We start from the raw sequence: 19,838 nt of genomic DNA on the forward strand, positions 1-19,838 counted from the left end.
GGAGTCATAAAAACAGGACTAGGTATCAACCCATAACAAGCAAACCGAAGATTGGAAAACTCCCCTAAGCAAACTAAAAGCCAAAAGTAACCGAAATCTAAGAGAATCGGAAGCAAAAAGTAATCACTTTCTGAGACGATTTGAACCAAAGAGAGAGAGAGAGAGAGAGAGATCCAGCCGCTCACGAAACAACTCATGGCCTATCTTCAAGAAGAACGGGGTCGTTGAGCTGACGGAGCTCCCACAGGCTCCTGTATTAACCAAGTCAGTCAGTGATTAAACTTCTTGAAGATCTTTCGACGAAGTAGAGTACGAACCGAGCTAGCACGACGCTTGCGTCCATTGCTTTCATCCGCCCTGTCGTTAGCAGTCTCATTCTGAGACTTCTGAGCCGAGCCTCCTACGCAAATGTTGTTATTTCGGCCATTCACCCGAATTCCCGCGAGAGCGCGAACGTTGATGGGTCGGGGGTAGCCCATATCATCGTGAAGGGCATTTGCGCGGTTCAGCGCGGCGATGATGACAGCCGCGATGGAGCTCAGGCGAGGGGATCTCTGGGCATCCAGGTGAGTTGGATCAGTCGGAGAGTCAGCCCCAGAAGACGACACCATGATGGTGTTCTCATCACCAGTAACGGTGATTGAGTTGTCGATGTAAATATTGATTGGGGAGGCCCAAGGGTCATCCATGTCATTCTGGTCGACGCTCATGACGGTTGTGCCACTGGGTCTGGTGACAGATAAAGTGTATGGAGGTGGGGCAGTGCCTGGGGTGGAAGTAGAGGTTGGTGTAGAGGTAGATATAGAAGAGGTATTGCGATTAGCTCGGACTTCAGCGAGCTTATTTAGGTGGTGTCGCAAAGAGTCTGATGGAGGCAACATTGGGAAGGTTATGTTGGTTTTTGAGTGTTGGTACTGGATATGAACAGAGTGAAGAAGAGAAGTGCAGCGGGTTTCCCAGGTATTTAAGGTCAAGCGTTTGTTCATTTCTGTTTGAATGGGCGCAAACAATAGGAATGAGGACAATCAATAGACAATCAATAGACAGCCAATCAGAGGCTGTCAGGGGCCATTGACTTGCCTAATTGGGAATCGTCAATGGACGGTCTATTGTTCTCAATAGGGATCACGTGGTTGCTATTGTTCATGGGGGTATCAATAGAATAAAATAAGCTATGTACCAAGTACCTACATCATAGTAGGTACCGCCGTAGTCAAGAATGTACCTCTACATTCAGTACCATGGTTTCGCTAGTGTAGAAAATGCGCCTCCAATTCCCTTCCCAAAAAGCAAGTCGGAACCCTGCGCCGGTCCACAAGCGACTGAGTAGGGAGTAATCCTTCGTAGAGTTCGTTTGTGTCACCGTAACCAAACGAACTGGATCCCAGATGATCGGATGTTCCTTCTTCGGTCGGTCGGGAATCTTTGCTGATGCCTACACCATCTGGGAAGTGGGCACGTCTGGTCAGGTCATTGACTGGTCTTTCATAGGCGCAGGGCATCAGACCCTACCGACAGGGTTGTTTGGCTCCTTACTGCTAGACGGCATATCGGAACCAGGGGGGTTCGTGTGGGGTGGGCCCGGGTAGTATCGCCCACCTGGATGAAGAGATTGCGCCGTCTGCAGATGGTTATTAGCGAGGACAACAGCCCTTGTAGATTTCCCGAGTTATACCGGTGTTTCTGTCGCGTCCGACATCCAAACCGTTACGGGTTGGTACTGACTTCGCGGAAATCATCTCCTGCAACTTCCACCTCGCGATCTCGAATCCGGCGCATCAACGCCAAGAAATTACTTTGTTGGAATTTTTGGCTTTGTTCGTTTCGCACGCTGTCGAGCAGCTGCCCTGCTGTCCGCGCAAGGTCATCTGCATCTCGACTCTGTGTTTCTGGATCCTGCTTGTCACTTTGAGGGATAAGATCCGATCCGAGTCGAATCTGCTCTTGGGCGACTGGTTCGGTAATTTCGACTTCGTTGGTCTCCTGCAAGTGCGTCTGAGTATCTTGCTGAGCAACATCGACTGCTTGCAAGTCCATATCCGCCCGTGCCTGATCAAAGGCAGCCTCAAAGGCGGATTCGTCAAACTGCTGCGCGTGGGTTTGTTGCTCGGTCTGCATACCCTGCGGGAGCTGCATCTGATTCATGGACGAGCCATACATCTGGTAGCCTGGTGCAAAAGATGGTTGATAGGCGCCATGCATTTGTGGGGTTTGCTGGGCCTGGGACATAGGTCCTCGCTGTTGAGTCATGAATTCAGTGTGCCACCCGCCATTTGCCGTGGCTGGCGCCATGTTCGGTCTTTGTAGTTGCGCTACTGGATGTGAGGGCCCCGATATCTGCAAGTTTTGGAAGTCCGCCGCCCAACCTGGGTTGCCTGCACCCTGTGCGGCTGGGTGGTGTACCGGGGCATGATGTGATGGTGCTCCAAAATGGGCGGGATGTTGCAAGTTGGGCAATGCAGGGCCGGCGAGGTTGCCTTCGAATGCGGCGAACTCCGGGTCGAGTATTCCTTCTTGGGGGTTCTGGGATCGGAAGCCCTGCAGTACGTTTTTAGTACGAATGAAACGATGTGATCTCAAAAGGCGCTACCAACCTGAACAGGCGATTGACGTGAAGTCAACCGGTCTTGCTGAAGGGTCCGATCAACAGACGTATGCTTCTGGAAGTTCTGAAGGGCGTTTGACGGCCCGCATAGCGCATCACCCATAATGACCTGCTTAAATCGATCAAAACGGAGCGATAAGTGTAATAGTGTGATTTCTGTCTTCAGCTCTCTCTGTAATCAGTTTCCCAGCACAAATTATAGAGCAATAATAGCAATGAAAGGTGTTGAACTTCAGAAGAAACTCCTACGCCACGTTCACCGTGGGGTTACCGACGGCCGAGGCTCATCACGTGCATAGATCCAGGTAACGTGACCGAGCTAGGCACACGATAAGATACGGGAAGGGCCAGGTTGTTTGGCTGAAAGGGAGAGAGCTGCTCCGACTCCCCGCGCTTCCACAGCTGTTAACTTTATTGTTTGCTCTATTTAATCCAACATGGTAATTTACATTCAACCATATGGCTTTGAGCTTGTTTCACAATCCCATCACTAACAGTTTCAAACCTCCAGGCGACCCCTCAGGTGATCTCGAATTCCGGACACGAAGAGATGATTGTATGCGCTACTATACGAACTGCAATTGGCAATCTATATGGCCACACGATGTACCCAAGCTAACTGCTTTATGTGTAATATAGCATGATGCTGGCTTGGACTATTACGGCCGCCGGTTGGCCACATGTTCGTCCGACAAAACGATAAAGATCTTTGAGATTGAGGGGGAATCACACCGACTAGTCGAGACGCTGAAGGGGTAAGCTAGTCTTTTTGATGTGTGCATCTGAATATCTGGTCACTGACAAGGGTATTTCATAGCCACGAGGGCGCTGTGTGGTGTGTCGCATGGGTGAGTGATACCCCAAAACATCAGCCATTGCAGCGCGCAATCCGACTAACCATGCGATTATCGCAACCTAGGCCCACCCGAAATTCGGCACAATTCTAGCCTCATCTTCCTACGATGGCAAAGTTCTGATCTGGCGGGAACAGCCCCAGAATGCGACCTCCCCCTCCGGTGGTAGCACATGGACCAAGGTCTTCGATTTCTCCCTTCACACGGCCTCCGTGAACATGGTCTCCTGGGCTCCTCATGAGAGTGGATGTGTTCTTGCCTGTGCTTCCTCCGACGGCCATGTCAGCGCGCTCGAATTCCGTGACAACAACTGGACCCACCAGAGCTTCCATGCCCACGGAATGGGCGTCAACTCCATCAGCTGGGCCCCTGCGGCCTTTGCTGGTAGCCTCATCAGCTCTAACCCCGGACCTGGCCAACAACGCCGGTTTGTTACCGGTGGCAGCGACAACCTGGTCAAGATATGGGAGTACAAGTATGTTGATTGATGGACCTTGCCAAATATACAGCTATGACGTGAACTGACTCAATTCTCTTTAGCGCGGAGTCCAAATCGTACAACCTCACCCAAACCCTCGAGGGACACTCAGACTGGGTCCGTGATGTGGCGTGGTCCCCCAGCATTCTCTCCAAGTCCTACATCGCCTCCGCCGCGCAAGACAAGACCGTTCGCATCTGGACCTCTGATGCTTCCAACCCGGGTCAATGGTCCAGCCAAACATTGGAGTTCGACACTGTTCTGTGGCGCGTTAGCTGGAGTCTCAGTGGCAACATCCTTGCCGTCAGTGGTGGTGATAACAAGGTCAGTTTGTGGAAGGAGAACCTCAAGGGGGAGTGGGAGAAGGTCAAGGATATCGAGGAGTAGTGGCTTTTTTAATTTCTATGTGTCATCTATTCCCTTCCTCAACGCATAATTTTCTTCTATCCAAAAGCTACGTTGCTTGTTACCATAAATACTGATTCATTCCATTGCGAGAATCCTTTGTTAATTTCCAGCACTTTGGGCGAGCTTCTTCTGTTTCATCCCCTATTATCATCCACCGCTCAGCTCCCATAAAAATTAAAATTAAAGATCAAAAAAAATAAAGATCAAAAAGCAAACGAGAAGGGTATGGAAGACGCCGAATGTGGCCATCAAACGTCCCAGAAGATGAATGGGCCCCTGGCATATGTTGCCTTCATATCCAACCACCGTCCCAGCATCATGCGTCCACCAGGAATGATGGCAGCCTCATAGCCATGGATCCACCCCTCGCTCTCCATCAGAAGAGAGGGAGTCTTTTCCTCGTCGTCCTCATCATCCTCATCATCCTGCTCTCCATCGACGAGGACAAAACAGATCCGCATCCATCCCCCAAAGCCACCATGTGGAGCAGCAATCTCTTCGGTAAACCCAAACACATGGTTTGCTACCTCATTGGGGCTATCGTAGGCTCTCTGTTTGCCCTCAAAATAGGTTCGCTTGGTGTCAGGACCGCCAGCGAGGGGGATAATCTTGTTGCATTTCTCGGGCCAGGAATGTCCGGAGGGTTTAAGGTCAAGGCTCTTGACATTTGTTAGCCCAGTGGTCATAACCTTCCAAGCAACTCGTCTTCCACTCACCATTGGGTCGATCGGCTCACCATGTATCTCGATATCAGCGCATGTCTGGCGTTCGGTCTTCAGCAGGTCTGACACAGGATGAATGCACGCTAATAGGAAATTTATGTCAGCTTAGGGTAACGCGCGATTTGGATTCTGTTGGTATGCTCACAGTAGTATCCTAGCCACGATGAGCTTAATTTGGATGCCTCGGTTGGAATCTCCTTGCGCATTTTGGGCTTCACATCTTCAGGGAGCTCAGAGAAGGACTCTTGGAAAGACAACTCGAGGGATTTCAAGACGTGACGCTGCCAGAAATGGCGAATGTCCAGCAGTCTGCCGAGGTCAAGGTTCTCGTGGTCGATGAATGGCTCGCCCACCTCGTCTCCATATGAGTAGACCTGTTGCAGGTTGTAGTCGGTTCGACGACATGGTAGAGTGAGGTTTGAGTCGAGAGCAAATGAGCTCAGGCACTGTGTATGGCAAATATCAGCGAATGTCCAGTCCTTTATTCGACGAAAACGCGCGTACCAGCTGGAGAGCACAAAAGAGTGGCGAGGGAGTTTGGTGGTTCTGAAACTCGCATAGGAAATTTACCCTTTTGAGGGTCTCATGTATACGTTGCAAGGTCTTTGAGGTGTCTCCAGGAGCGATGGGTAGTGTCAGAGCCTCTTCGACCATAGTTTGCATGACCTCCATCCAGAGGTATTGCCGGTCATCTTCCTTCTCTTTGAATTGGATCGAATGCCTCAGCACAAGCGCGCGGATCTGGTATTCGATCTTCAACTCCCTAGAAGTTCTTCCCGGGACAATGTCGTAGTGTTTACCAAAGCGATCTCTCCAGATGGCGGAGTCCGATCCGAAGGCCTTGTTCCACATAACTTTGCAGGATAGGGAGAGATGGAGAACATCACAATCTCTGAGGAGGTAGGATGTAATATTCTGGAGAATCTGTTCATCTCAAATGTCAATGGCTGCAATCTACGTTGTAGGAGACAGTCCTATACTTGCCTCGTTCGGAAGCTCAAGCAGTCGGCTTCGAGCACTTTGCATGGCAGTTGAAGCGAACTGCTCAGGGTTGCTGTGCGACATGCCTATACTTGTGTTATAGTATTCTGTATGCAAGTTGCAAATTCTAAAGAGCAAGATAGAGTGTGAAACCCACTGTATGTGTATAGTTTGATGCAAGATGCGAAATGCAAAACGAAAAATGCAAATTCAAAACGAAGAATGCAAATGCAAACCGATAAATGCAAATGCAAATGCGAAACGAAAAATTCAAATGCGAAATGCGAAACGGAAGATGCGAGATAGAAGAAACGTGATAAAAGATATGTGATAGACGATATGTGATAGAAGATGCCGGATAGAAGATGCTGGATAGAAGATGCTGGATAGAAGATGTGTGATATAGTATGTGAGAGAGAAGATATGTGGCGGAGGATGCGAGAGAGAAGATGAGAGAAGATGCGAGAACAGAATATATAAAACAAAAACAGCCAACGCGCGGGATGAGGACCTCAGGATGTATAGGCATAAGAAGCCAACGCGCGGGATAAGGATGTATAAAACGCAAGTTCATTCACATGTCTTCGAGGTGATTGAATATCCAATGTGTGATGCCATTATCGATTCGCTTCATACCTAGTTAGGGCTGATGTTCTAGTATAAGTTGACCAAATTGGGAGAAACTGTCTGGCATGGCCAACGACACGCATCTCACATGTGGCAATAGAACAAAGGGTAACAAGAGGTAACAAAGAACTGATTTGTTCAAATGGAACACGTGCCCTGAGATTGATATATTGCTCACATGTTAAAGGTGCTGCGAGATACGACGCCGCTGTAGACTTTCTCTCACTCCCCAGCCATCTGCCAATAGACCCTTAACTTCCTCGAGCCCAAGTCCACTCATCTCAGGGTATATTGCCCACACAGCAACCCACCCAACAACACAGACGAGTGCATAGAGAGCAAACGTCCATGAGGGTGAGATCCATTCCATCATAGGCAAGAAAGTGAGCCCGATGATAAAGTTCGATCCCCAGTTGGTTGCAGTGGCCAGTCCTGATCCCAGAGAACGTACGTTCAGAGGGAAGAGTTCAGACTGCTGCCAGGGGACATTGCCAAGTCCGAGGGCATATGCTGCGGTATAGACAGTGAGACAGAGTAGAATGGCAAGCGGTAGAAGGGAACTAGCGCTATCGTCGTTTTCTTGACGGCCAGTTGGAGGTTCTGAATTCCATTTGTCGTCCATTGATGAAAATGAGAAAGCACAGACGACCAGAGCAACGACCATGATAGGAATTGAGTAAAGAAGAATACGCCGACGACCGATCCTGTCAATCAGCACGAATGCAAACAGCGTGAAGATGAAGTTCGTCATAGCTACCGAGAGTGATGTCAGTGTCGGCGAGGAAAACGAAAGCGAGGAGAAAATTGTTGCTGAAAAATACATCAGGCTGTTGAATCCGCAAAGCTGCTGGACCGCCTGGAGCATCATCGCTATTATCAATGCTCTTCTGTTTCCACCATGCAACAATTTCTGACCCCGCTGGAGGGTATCATGTAACCACTGGGGTTTTGTGCCACGGGTCTTGGTTTGCCCCAGCTCCGAGGCCTCCTGAACGATTTCTCCGCTGATATTGCGCAAGACACGATCCACCACCTGGTCACAACCAGGGCAATCCTGATAGATCTTGGTCAGGACTGTCTTTGCCCGGGCATCGAATCCAGCCTGGACCAGCCAGCGAGGCGTCTCAGGTAGCAGGGCGAGAATGGCAAGCTGGAAGAAGGCCGGAAATGCCCCGATTCCCACTATCCACCGCCAGCCTCCAGTTGTACTGGAAAACAACCACCCGATTATGTATGCCACCACTTGGCCACCGGTAATGAACAGGCTGAGGATCGTGACAAGTCTGCCTCTTGCGTGCGAAGGGGCCAACTCGGAGATATACCTAGAAAGATTTCCAAGCATGTTAGCAATCATCAGCTCTGTCACAGTCAAGTTTCTGCCATGGCGAAGGGTTCTCAGTCAACGCCTGACACGACCACACGTCACGGCCAACCTACAATGGAGTCACCGCGCTAGCGCTACCAACGGCAAGACCAACAATGCTGCGGCCAAGGATCATACCCCAAACATGGCTTGTAAAGGCCTGTACCAAAGCTCCAACTGCAAACAACAGATCTGCACCAAGTATGACTTTCCGACGACCGAACTTGTCCGCCAGCACTCCGGTGAACGGGCTCGCGATCAACGCAAACAGGCTGGTGCATGATGTGATGAGGCTTTTGTCGAGTGTTGTCAATTGCCGGCCGGAAAGATCTGACCCGATGGTCACTAAAGTAGACGAGATAACACCTGTGCTGGAAGTTCCGAGGATTGTTAGTGAACGGGAGGATCAGTGGAGCAACATGGCGTGTTCGGTAGGAGCTAACATACTCATATCCAAATAGTAGACCGCTTATCCCAGCGGAGAAGGTCAACGCCCATATAAACCAGCCTCCTGAGTATTCCAGCTCAGAGGCCAGGCTCTCGTCGTGGTCATTGCCATCATGGTCGGAAGAGGCGTGAGATGAGGCGAGCAAAGGGGCGTGGGGACCTGATTGGTCTTGTTCATCTGCGCCCGTCATGTCTTCGGGCTCTTCCGGCTCTAGCCTTGAGGTATCATCTGAAATTGTCCTTTGGGGTATCTGAGATGGTAAAGTGTCTATGTAGCTGACGTCCGGGGTTAATTGCGATAAGCCGATAAGGAGACCTCGCGACCCGCTCAAAGCCCGGAGCGGAACTCAGATTCCGCATGCCGATGCGATTCAGTACGTTGTAAACAAAAAGAAGAGCAAAGAGAGATAATGAAGAGCAAGGAGGGGTAAGGGCAAAGAGAGGGAAGGAAAAGATAGGACTGGAGAATTATGACCTTGCTAGTAATAGCGTTTTGACCTTGCTAGTAATAGCGTTTTATATACGCATTGAGGTGAAATGAAGCCCTAATTATCAGGCAGAGCAAAGACTGGGCCGCAGCATACTCAAGAAGGAACAATAGTGGTCATAATGTAGATTCATGCAGGATATTCATAGTTTTTACGGCATTAATCTGTACATATATAGCCCTCCTACCCTAGTGTTTAGCCACAACACCGGCAGAATCAGCCTGCGCAGTGATCTTCTTCTTGTAGGCGTTGACGGTGCCATCGAACTTGTGAACAGTACCGCCGTCGCAAACCCAGAGACTGGTGCAGACATTCTGCAACATGGTGACATCGTGGGAGACCATCACCACACCTCCCTCGAACAGGCGGAGTGCATCCGACAGGGCATCCATACCCTCGATATCCAAGTGATTGGAAGGTTCGTCAAGAACAAGAATGTGAGGATTGGTCAAGGACAAGCAAGCAAATGCAACACGAGATTTCTGACCTCCAGACAGCAGTTCCATGCGTTGGAGACCGGTTGTACCAGTGATACCGAAGCTATAGGATGAGGGTTAGCCAATGTAGTAGATGGAAGTGGTTCGGATAAACTTACGCTCCAAGGTGTCGTCGGTACTCCTCGTCAGTTTTACCGGGGTATGTCTTGGTCATAAAGCCGACTGCACTGGTAGTCATGTCCAAAGCATCGACGTGATGTTGGGCAAAGAATCCAATACGCAGTCTCGAGTTTGTGGAGATGAGACCGCTTGTTGGCTCAAGCTGGTTGGTGAGTAGTTTCAGAACTGTGGTCTTACCAGCACCGTTAGGTCCGACAATTCCAATACGCGAATCAAGTTGAACATCCAGGTCGACATCCTTGAGAAGAGGCTTGTCCTTGGTGTAGCCGAAGCAAACATCGGACATCTGGACGATGGGTGGTGAAAGCTTCTCGACTCCGGGGAATGCAAAGTGCACGGTGTACTCGGCCTCTGGAGCTTCAAGAACTGGCATGCGCTCAAGCTTCTTGATTCTCGATTGTGCCTCGGAGGACTTGGCGGCGTTGTATCGGAACTTATCAATGAATGCTGATGACGATCGTTAACACCGCCTCTATGACGAGATGGAGGGGGTGACAAACCTTGCAAGTGTGCTCTCTCGCCCATTTGCTTCTCGTATTCGCGCTTAGCAGTCTTGCGGCGCTCTTCCTTGGTGGCATAGAAGGATTCTACAGTTTGTTAGAACTATTCGTAGTCTTGGGATCCCGTGTAACTTACCGAAGTTAGCACCTCTGTAGTAGTCCAACCTCTCGGAGTGCTGGTGGATAATATCCGTGGCGACTTCGTTCAAGAATGCACGATCGTGAGAAACGACAAGGACTGTGCTGGGGTATCCCTGGAGGTAATTGGAAAGGAAAGTAATTGACGGAACATCCAACATGTTGGACGGTTCTGTGAAATGTCAGTAGGCTGCTTGTGGAATAAAGAGACCAGTGGTACATACCGTCAAGCAAAAGCAGATCGGGCTCGCAGAATAGAGCTCGTGCGAGAGACAAACGCATTCTCCAACCTCCAGAGAAGGTCTTGGTGGCGTACTGCTGGCGCTCTTGGGAGAAACCAAGACCAGCCAAGATACTGGCCGCACGAGATTCGGCCTTATCAGACTCCATTTCTGAAAGCTTTCCATAAATATCAGTCAATGTGATGTCCAGGCCCTCTCGCTCTTCGTCGAGTCTAGCAGCATCCTTCGAAGTATCCGCCAATGAAGATCTTTCTTCCTCGAGGGCTGCCAGTTGTTTCGAGATTTTCTATGGTCGTTAATGAATATTCTGCTGTGGTATCTTGCGAGTTGACTAACCGCTTGCTCCGCAAGAAGATGTTTCCGCCACACATCAGCATCCAACACTGCTTGCAAAGCTGGTGTATCGTCACCAGTAATCTACGGTAGAAAGTCAGTAAGAGAAAAAGCAACCGATTTGGGATTTGAACCTACCTCTTGCTCAACGTGAAGAATAGAAACGTGAGTCGGAATCGGGATTTCTCTGCGACTCAAAGCACGCAAAAGTGTAGATTTACCAATACCGTTCTGACCAACAAGACCGTAACGACGACCATAAGCGAGTGTGAAGGCAGCATCTGTAAGAATGCGCAGGCCGCTAATCGAGATATCGATGTTATCCAACTTGATGTCCTTACTCTTGGCCTGGGAGTCCGAGCCCAATTGAAGAGGGTTGACAGCCATGAAGAACTCCTCGTAGGACATGGCCTCATCCGGCTGGTTGAGCAGACGGGACGCCTCGTAGGTAACGTTCTTCATGGACTTCTTGTCCTGCTTGGCGCGAATCTTGCGCTCCGCCTTCTCAAGCTTCTTCTTGTCCACCTTGGACTCCATCTTTCTGGCATTGGCAGATTCCAAGTCGACAGTGTTTCCAGTGAGACCCAGTGTAGAGGACATGTTCCGCTGTGCGCCGACATTGATGGTCTGTTCAAGCTTCTTCGCCTTAAAGGGCATTTGCCTCCGCTCCGGATCGCCATCAGAAGAGCTCAGCGTGGTGATGAACCTCGTAACCAAGTTGCCGATCGCTTCGTAGTTTTGCGGGGAGAAATCTCCAGAAGCGGAGACTAGGAGCTCGGTCACGGATTCGGCAGCCTCTGACAAGGGGGACTCACCACTGGCATCGTCGACGTAGAGGTTTGCGGCATGGGTCAGGTAGCCCTGTCAAATAGTCAGCTTCAATGCACTCACAATCCAATCCTCCACCGCGCATATGTGCGGAGAGACATACCACTGAGTATTCGGTGATGATCTGGTCGAGGCCAGGGATCTGGGATTGGAGTTCAGACTCCATGTTGCCAAGCTCGAGAGGACCTGTCTCACGCGAGATTCAGGAAACTTCGACGTTAAAAGTTTGTGGAGTTCTAGAATTGATGTCCGCATCGTGAATAGTGGCGGATTTTTGGATGTGTGTTATCGATAAGGTCACATGACATAGGTGTTTATCATTTCCAAGGCAATGCTTCCAAGGTACAATGTTGGGAATTCTGTTTTTTTGGGATGTTGCGACGGATATTGAATCTCAGCTAGAGTAAATTCTCTTCCTACGCTCTAAGAACTCCGGGAAAAAAGGGGGGAGGTGGCTTGGTGGTTGTCCTTTCCGACGGCTACTATACCAAAATATAAGCGATTTTTCTATAAATTCAACATGTAATTATAGTTATAGCTTTGCTGTAAAGTAATTAGCATACAAATCAAGCTGCTGACAAATGCAAGTTAAAGCTCATTGGAAATTGATACTGAAGGAAGTTGGCTGTGTATCGCCAATCTCTGCCTGAAGTTGTTGAAGATGAGGCATGTACGGTACTCCGTATCAACAGCATTAGTCATAAATGCTTGAGTAAACCCCATGGGATCTATTATTCAAATACTGAAATTTTGAATTGGAGCCATTGCGAAAGAGTGGTTGCTGGGGTGAATTAACCTCGCTTCGGCAGGTTCCCAGGCGACTAGTTGAGCGCAGATAGTCAAGTTTTGAATCACATGTTGGCGTTTGTGATAGTTATACTTGCCTGCGGGAAACAAGCATCAGATCACCCGAATGTCACACGGCCCCAATCTTTAGCAAGACCATAAGTGGCAGACAAAGTACAGAGTAAACATAGCATAATGATCGACCTCAGCTCCGGTCGTCTCCCCGGTCATGGGTAAGCAATACGAGGTATTGCGATGATGAGCATAAGCAAGCTCTAGATATGACCGTCTCGTCCAAAGATATTTCGGCTACTCCGTGCAGCTAATAGTGATAGACATAGACGGTGAAGTGAAAGATGTGGCCTGCCCAATATACCAGAGTCTGCATTGACAACTGGACTCTGACGAAATTGCCTAGATTAGATGGATTTTGCAGGCTGCAGGGTGTTTCATAGGCAGTTTCATGTTCGGAGAAGTTGCATTTGGCCAGCAATTAGTAAAATGAGATCCGAAAAGTGAGCACAGAGGTACTGATTAATTATGAAGTTATGGACTGCCCAATGATTTTATCCAAGGTTGGAAGCTGGAAGCTAGAAGCTGTTCGAAATGTAATTTCCACAATCATCACCAAAAGTCGGAAATTGCAAAGCACGGACTTGCAGGATCTGCCGAGACTCAAAAGGCCGAGAGTTCTAGGGCCAAAGTGAGTCTTTTTCGGAGCCAAGAAATGAGCAGAAGATTTCAAGTTTATCAAACAGTGCAGGGAATATCTTGTTCCGATCTGCAGGTTACTGCAGCCAACACCGATATAACGGGTGATGGCAGGTGAGAAACACACACAAATTATGAAAGTATTGGCTCATAGTTACCTACAACATATGAACAGTTAACACGGGACACAGGACACGTAGACCTACGATCAAGGAACCTCTCTGTATGTACTCTGTACTCTGTACTCCGTACTCCATCCTCTTCCATAGAAAGTTCCATATATTGACCTTCCCAACTGAATGATTGGATATGCCGATCGCTATAACTTCGGGTCTTATGTAGGGATCGGCCTAAAGTGACTTTTTAGGTAAAAAATCAACAAAAATACAAAAAGAATTAAAAGAATTAAAAGAGCTTGAAACACGAGGTGCTTCTTTCCCCCACTCTTTTATACACTATCGACGGTTAACTGCCAGCAAAAGCAAGATGCATGAATACCGAGTTAGGGATTGCGGTTCACGACCCACGAGGGTTCCCTTTTTCATTTGCAAAGTGGAAAAAGAGTGGAAAGGAGTGGAAAGGAGTGGAGTACAATGTGACGATGTCAACAAGGAAACAATAGCACCGGGTACTATATCGGGTTAATTTGCGCAAAATCGAACAGGTCAACTCCCGAAGCTAAGATCGCACTCCGTAACTACTCCGTACTGCATACGGAGTAGTTAATGTTGAATCACGTTCTGCAATATAACATTTAAACGTACAGGGTACTCCGTACTTGCTGGGTCCTTACATTGAGCCTCGCAACGCTTTTTTTTAGACCAGTCAACTCTTCATCGGATGATATTATATTCTAGAAGCGAAGTCAACGAAGTTAGTTGGAAGTGGATCTGAGAAAAAAAAAACAATTTGGTAACACTCCGGGCATACTCCATATCCGTTCAAGAGTGACAGCTTGACTGATTTCGCAGTGGATATAAGCCCCCATGAAGACCAACCGCAATCTGTTAATATCGTTGCACCATGGTTCACCATCGGAGAACAGAACCTGCGGGCGGTTCATAGGAAACCAGTGGACACTGATCGGCCTGAGGAGGGGGGTCCTTTCGCGATCTTGCGACTAACGATCCTAGTCAGGCTAGGGGGCCGAAGACGCGATCTCAGCCAGCCAAATCCAGATGTGTGGGGAATTCTGGATCGCATGGCTTTTTTTGGGGCCCTTTTGGCTTCTCCATTTCCCTGCTCTTTGGGCTTGGCCACTCAGAAACGGACTTCTCCGGTTTGAAAAATATCTGGACAATGACGCCAATGCAAATGTGAGCCGCAAGGGATGTCTGCCAACTTAGCGCCTAATCTGCATTCTGCATTTGCAATAACACCCGCAGGATCGTGCACAAAGGCTAGTACCGTTTCGTGCTGCCCTGTCGTAGAGGTGCTAATCGGGGGATTTCTCTCGGACGTGCGAAACTATGAATACATGTAACTAGTTAGTGGTTTGTTTTGATTAGGGTATTATCTTCCTAGCTTTTTTCCCATTACTTTTGACCCCTTCAAGTGAATGCCCACTTCCTAGTACATTGATGTACTTGATAATTGACATAACGTCAAATAAATCAAAAGAAGGGTTGAAGGAGGGGAGTTATTGAAGTTGCTCCTAGCGTGCGCAGGGCGGGAGCTGATAATCCCCGTGTGTTGTTGTTGATTTCCCCGGGTCACATCCACTTCATCTGGTGCTCTCCTTCTTTACTCGGCCTCCCAGGGGGTAGAGGCATATTATTTTCTCGGTCTGGCTTTTGCTCGGCGTTGCCCATTCATTCTTTTTTTTTTCATTCCTTTTTTTGCTTTGTCTGGAACGTCAATCGCAGCTGGGTTGAGGCAGCGCACTTCTCCCTCACACCCGACCGCGCAATTCGCAATTCGCAATTTGAACTTCCATCTACCCCCTCATCACTTGTCTCGATACTCTTTCGTATTTTGCATCCATCTGGAATGTCATTCACGGAGCTTGTCAACCTGGAGCTGATCGTCGGGGTGTTTGGCATCCTTCGCGGCGTCCTCTGAGGATGGATCACATATCAACTGTAAGCCCTCCCCAATATCAAATTGAAGAACGAGACCCGGAATCGCTGGCATAACGGCGCTCCGGTCGCTTCGGAATTCCCACTGACTGGCGCTTCTAGCTCTGTGCATTAAGCACGGTCGGAATAGCTCCTGCGGGCCTCGCGCTCGGTCGCGCAGAACGAACTCAGAAGCCTGGCCTCTTTCGCCGGAAGACTCTCGCTCAAGATACCCCCGAGCCGGTTTCTAACAACACTGCGCAGACCACAGATGTTGCCCGACCCAAGACCGCTATCGCATCTCGAAGTCCGGCCGCCGAGTGGCTTGCCGCAAAGGAAGAGGAAAGCTCCCAGGAAAGCCAAGGATCAGATATACGGAAAGCGCCCTTGTCGTTCAGTGGTGCAAGGCGCCGCCGTCGGGGTCAGACCCTCACAAATCCACCTTTGCGAATTCCAGAGCATGAGTCAACAGACTCGTCCGTCGAAAAACATATCCGGCGCCCATCCACCGGGTGGCTGCGCCGGTTGTCGATGGCCTCGTTCCAAGCTGAAAGCCCGACCGTAAGTAGTCCAGCGACACCCTCTTTCCATGGGTCAGAAAGTCCAATCTTGAATCAATCGCCCGGTGGGCGAAGAGCGGCGAACAAATTGGTCAAGCGCCCGACCTCCCAGCACATGTGTCCGTATCCTCTCACCATGAACCCCATCACCGGACCGTCACCGACTGCGATGATGCGAAGGCCTGCCACGAGTCACCAGAGGTCGGAGTCGATGATCCTCCGCACTCCCTTGACACCTGATTTCGATACATATTTTCCGAAAACTCCTGTCGAAGGTCCAAAGATCGAGGAATTCGAAATCAATAAGCAGAAGCATTGGACGAGGTTCTTCGTTCCCAAGGCTGGCAAATTAGCAGAGAGACTTTCACGCAGATTCTCCACCGCCACTACCCCAAAGGTTCAGAGTGCACGCCAGGTTGTATCTGACCAGGGTGCTCTTCCTGCGTTGGTTATGGCTAACGAGATTTCACCCCCTCGTACTGCCCCCCGAGATGACATATCAGTACCTCATACCCCAATTGAATTCCGCAATCCGTTCCAACCGCCCCCTTCTGAGCCTGCTCCCAAGCAGCCAGTCGCTCCGGGACAGCAAGCAGAGAAATCCGGTCATAAGCAGTCATCCTCGGTCAACGATGTTGAGCCGAAAATCGTGATGGCAAACACGGTCACCGCGCATGGGACACCAATTATGGGACTTGTTCGCGGCGGCTCTCTGAAGCGAGTGAAGGGGAGGACCTTCTCGGTCCCTCCTACTGAACTCTCTAGAGAAGAGAAGAAGGTCGCTATTCCGAGTCCCCCGGAGCCGGAGCCGCGGCGCAATATTACGGATCCAAACGTGTTTCGCGCTCCGTATCCTATTTCGCAGCCAGGTTGGGCTGATTCGGCTTTGGAAAGACGGTCTCAAGTTGGTCCTCGATCGGTGTCGCAGGACTATAACGTTGGCTTGGGACCTCGGGCTAGTTCACGTCAAATAGCCTCAGATGCGGTTGCGCTGTCAGCGTGGCAGCAGGCATCTCGTCCTGGTGGTCAAGCTTATGGTTCTCTTCGTCGCCGTCCCAAGGGGTTTTCGATTTCAGGTTCCGATCCAGCTTCCACCATCATTGGTTCCGATGACACGCGGGTCTTCACGTCTTGCGATGAATATGAGACGGACGTAGCGTCGGATTATTGGGACTCAATCCGCACACGTGAGACCAATCGCAGTGGTCTGAAGGGGCTGCGGATTGAGACGATGTTTGACAAGGCAGGTACGAGCTTGGTGAATGAAGAAGCCACAACCTTGGAGTCCCTCCTCCCGCGGGGTTCCTTCGCCGCTCGGTCTTTGGACAAGGATCCCCAACTATTCACTGATCCCCTTCTGTCTTCTCCTCCTTTGGCTCAAACATCCATGGTTGAAAATCCATTCGTGCCTGAGGACGATGCTCTCAGCATGATTGGATCGCTCCCTGGCGATGATCGTGATTTCTTTTCATCTCCTCTGACCCATTCATTGGCCAAATTTTCTGAGCAGCCCGAGTCGCATTTTGATGCAGCCAAGGATATGTCAGGATCGTTTGTGGGCGAGTTGGATTCGGATATCAGCAAAAAGACAAACATTTTTGACTGGTCTGAACAGACACACCCTCACCGTGAAACTTCGGACTCGGAGACCCGTCCCAGGACCATGCATGGGAAACAAGAGGGTGTTATTGATAGAAACAGTCGGGCTGTTTGCCGGAAAGCACCATCCACTGTCCACCTTAGGAGCCAGAGTGTCCCCGTCGCCAGTGAACTTCCCATCAATGAATCCCGTCAAACTTCCGGCAAGTTCGGTACTTGGGGCTTGGGCAGTAAGGGTGTCAGTGAAGATTGGGATAGCGATTTCGACTTTGATGAATCGGAGGACACACCTATCGCCGAGAACAAACCACTTATTGAGCCGGATACCAATCGCCAGAGCATGACAGTTCCCAAGGCTATTCTGGAGCGTCAAGCAAGTCTTCGTGGTCAATTTGGGCAGGTTCAAGAATTAACGCTGCTGGTGGAGGAATTGAAGCGTCTTCGGCATCAAGCAAATGTCCTAGGTGTTGTCAACGGACCGTCCAGTGAACTGTGGGCAGAAGCAGAGCAGATTGTGAACCTTGCTACCATTGACGATGAAGAGGAGCATCGCTCGCCGCCAGGATCTCCACAATCTCTCACTTTCAGTTTTGATGAATCCGACGATGACGGCCTGAATGCGTCGTCAAAACGAAACAGTGAGGTTTCATGGGACGTGCCTCATGAAAGTTCTTCACCCACGCTGCCCCTCGCGCAGCTTGCGAGAGACTCTCCAAAGTCCAAATCCGTGCTTGATATCCTACAAGCTGGTCGTGATCAACAAAAGCCCGCTTCAGCTCTTGAGTTAGAATTATCATCACGTGCAAACAAACTTCCGTTTGATACTTCCTCGTTGAAAAATTTGGTGGTTCGTGCGGGTGTGGTAACGCGCGCGTTGAAAGAAGTTATTCGCAAAGCAGACGGGGTAGCAACCAGCCCGCAGGACTTCCCCCAAGACCCGCCATTCCGACGCATTTTCGACAAACCATCTCACGATGATATTGCCAGTTTTGAGGCAGCACTGGCTGACATGTCCTAATCACTTTTTTTCCCTTTCTTTTCATCGACACATCTCAATACTCACTCCCTCTCATTATCTTCCATCCGCCAACCACAACCCATGAGATGAACCGAAAACCACCTGAAGATCATTTGCATGACCATCTTCTTCATCCTTACCTAATGTTTACTCCCTGCACGATCTCGGAGAATTCCGTCTATTTCTTTCACAGTGCGATCTGACCCAAAACGCCATTACCTTTTTTCCTTCTCGTGTACAACTCTACCCCCAATGTACATTGCCAACAATACGGTTTTTTCCCTTTCCCTCCTTTTCATTTGTGCATCCCACACATACGAGTGCCCATGGGGCCCATGACCTTCCATTTTCTCTTGTGTCATCTTCCCATTCCTTTCGCCCATGTTTCATATTTGCGCAGCTCATATTTTCCTAATTGCGCTGTACTAATCACAGAGGATCCCTTCCACAGGGGATGGTCTGTACTCTGATGATGTTTTCGAACGAAGACCCCAATACCAGGCCAGATGAAAAGCAATGAACCCAGATGTGATGATTAACCCGGGGACAAGCCCTGGCGGGCAATTCTATGAATTTGCCATCCTGTGTCTAAGTGTAATACAGAAATGAACCCAATTTCTAATCTTCGTATCGTCCAGATTAATGGAAACACAATATAATGTTTGTAAACTGTATCAACAATATTATCCAAGAGAACGCGTTTTCTTATACAGTTGAACTCTCCACAATCGTGCTTCAACCTCTATATATGTTCGACTTTCAATATATATGAGGCGCTAGATCTATCTTGTATGATGGTATCAATTGGATTCAAAACGCAGATTTGATATACAAAATCGAGGTTTTACTTAACTTCTGGTCCGATATATATCCACAGTTACCGTACAGCATAAACAGCCACCACATATGTAACATCATTTTGACTTTGACAATCGGCTCTGAAAATGCAGTCGCTATTCCTTCAAATCAAAGTATTGGACTAACTCCAAACTTGCTTAGTTTTTTGTTGATATAATATATATATCGGATGGGTTCAATCTTCACTAGAGGTGTCTCGAGGTTGTACATGCCCTCCGTCGTACATCAAGAAGATAAGACATTTTATTACACATCTCATATCTTCCAAGGTTCCCCGAGTATTTCAATAATAACCTACGCTTAGCTCGGCATACTTTGGTTTGTCGGTTATCAATGCCATTGTAGATTATTGCTATCTAAAGGGTGCCCGAGATAGAGTGACCCAACAATCTAGCTCCAAGAGTAGATAAGAACAAAAAGCAAATAAACTAGTAAGTCAATGCAGAGAAACAGAAAAAAAACTTCCTCATCATAACCACATTGTATATATCGAGGCTAGCAGTGTAATATGTGCTTTTTAAGTAGTATAGTTAATCCGAATATTATCCGGGGTACCTCCAAAGTTGGAAATGAGGGGGGCCACACCGGCGTCTCATGTTGAAGGAATCCGAAATCATA

The 19,838-nt window shown here is 49.0% G+C and overlaps 8 protein-coding genes across 8 annotated transcripts; 2 read left to right on the forward strand and 6 right to left on the reverse strand.

Moving 5' to 3' along the window:
• Positions 1–269: 269 nt before the first annotated feature.
• On the reverse strand, positions 270–881 carry N7455_005832 (uncharacterized protein; the record flags this gene model as incomplete). The annotated part of the gene is made up of 1 exon (XM_040956563.2): positions 270–881. The coding sequence occupies one exon, from the start codon at positions 879–881 to the stop codon at positions 270–272; it is 612 nt and encodes a 203-aa protein (XP_040812897.2).
• Positions 882–1,250: 369 nt separating this feature from the next.
• Positions 1,251–1,699, reverse strand: N7455_005833 (peroxin-20 Pex20-Penicillium chrysogenum; the record flags this gene model as incomplete). The annotated part of the gene is made up of 3 exons (XM_065605137.1): positions 1,251–1,444; positions 1,513–1,621; positions 1,676–1,699. The coding sequence occupies 3 exons, from the start codon at positions 1,697–1,699 to the stop codon at positions 1,251–1,253; spliced, it is 327 nt and encodes a 108-aa protein (XP_065462037.1).
• An 8-nt stretch (positions 1,700–1,707) lies between these two features.
• Positions 1,708–2,708, reverse strand: N7455_005834 (uncharacterized protein; the record flags this gene model as incomplete). Its single annotated transcript, XM_040956689.2, has 2 exons — positions 1,708–2,538; positions 2,595–2,708. 2 exons carry the CDS (start codon positions 2,706–2,708, stop codon positions 1,708–1,710), a joined length of 945 nt encoding a protein of 314 aa, XP_040812906.1.
• A 334-nt stretch (positions 2,709–3,042) lies between these two features.
• Positions 3,043–4,324, forward strand: sec13 (GTPase-activating protein SEC13; the record flags this gene model as incomplete). Its single annotated transcript, XM_065605138.1, has 6 exons — positions 3,043–3,045; positions 3,117–3,161; positions 3,245–3,360; positions 3,423–3,453; positions 3,525–3,934; positions 4,000–4,324. 6 exons carry the CDS (start codon positions 3,043–3,045, stop codon positions 4,322–4,324), a joined length of 930 nt encoding a protein of 309 aa, XP_065462038.1.
• Positions 4,325–4,593: 269 nt separating this feature from the next.
• Positions 4,594–5,919, reverse strand: N7455_005836 (uncharacterized protein; the record flags this gene model as incomplete). The annotated part of the gene is made up of 4 exons (XM_040956617.2): positions 4,594–5,004; positions 5,062–5,150; positions 5,213–5,513; positions 5,572–5,919. The coding sequence occupies 4 exons, from the start codon at positions 5,917–5,919 to the stop codon at positions 4,594–4,596; spliced, it is 1,149 nt and encodes a 382-aa protein (XP_040812934.2).
• A 937-nt stretch (positions 5,920–6,856) lies between these two features.
• N7455_005837 (putative MFS myo-inositol transporter) lies at positions 6,857–8,676 on the reverse strand (the record flags this gene model as incomplete). The annotated part of the gene is made up of 3 exons (XM_040956515.2): positions 6,857–7,997; positions 8,113–8,409; positions 8,486–8,676. The coding sequence occupies 3 exons, from the start codon at positions 8,674–8,676 to the stop codon at positions 6,857–6,859; spliced, it is 1,629 nt and encodes a 542-aa protein (XP_040812989.2).
• A 485-nt stretch (positions 8,677–9,161) lies between these two features.
• Positions 9,162–11,797, reverse strand: N7455_005838 (putative AAA family ATPase GCN20; the record flags this gene model as incomplete). The annotated part of the gene is made up of 8 exons (XM_040956646.2): positions 9,162–9,513; positions 9,569–10,037; positions 10,091–10,177; positions 10,227–10,400; positions 10,453–10,756; positions 10,807–10,887; positions 10,942–11,664; positions 11,735–11,797. The coding sequence occupies 8 exons, from the start codon at positions 11,795–11,797 to the stop codon at positions 9,162–9,164; spliced, it is 2,253 nt and encodes a 750-aa protein (XP_040812931.1).
• A 3,394-nt stretch (positions 11,798–15,191) lies between these two features.
• Positions 15,192–18,362, forward strand: N7455_005839 (uncharacterized protein; the record flags this gene model as incomplete). Its single annotated transcript, XM_040956553.2, has 2 exons — positions 15,192–15,209; positions 15,309–18,362. The coding sequence occupies 2 exons, from the start codon at positions 15,192–15,194 to the stop codon at positions 18,360–18,362; spliced, it is 3,072 nt and encodes a 1,023-aa protein (XP_040813022.2).
• Positions 18,363–19,838: the final 1,476 nt, after the last annotated feature.

This window comes from Penicillium solitum (genome assembly GCF_028829755.1).
Source record: "Penicillium solitum strain IBT 25940 chromosome Unknown utg000003l_segment0_segment0, whole genome shotgun sequence".
NCBI lineage: Eukaryota > Fungi > Ascomycota > Eurotiomycetes > Eurotiales > Aspergillaceae > Penicillium > Penicillium solitum.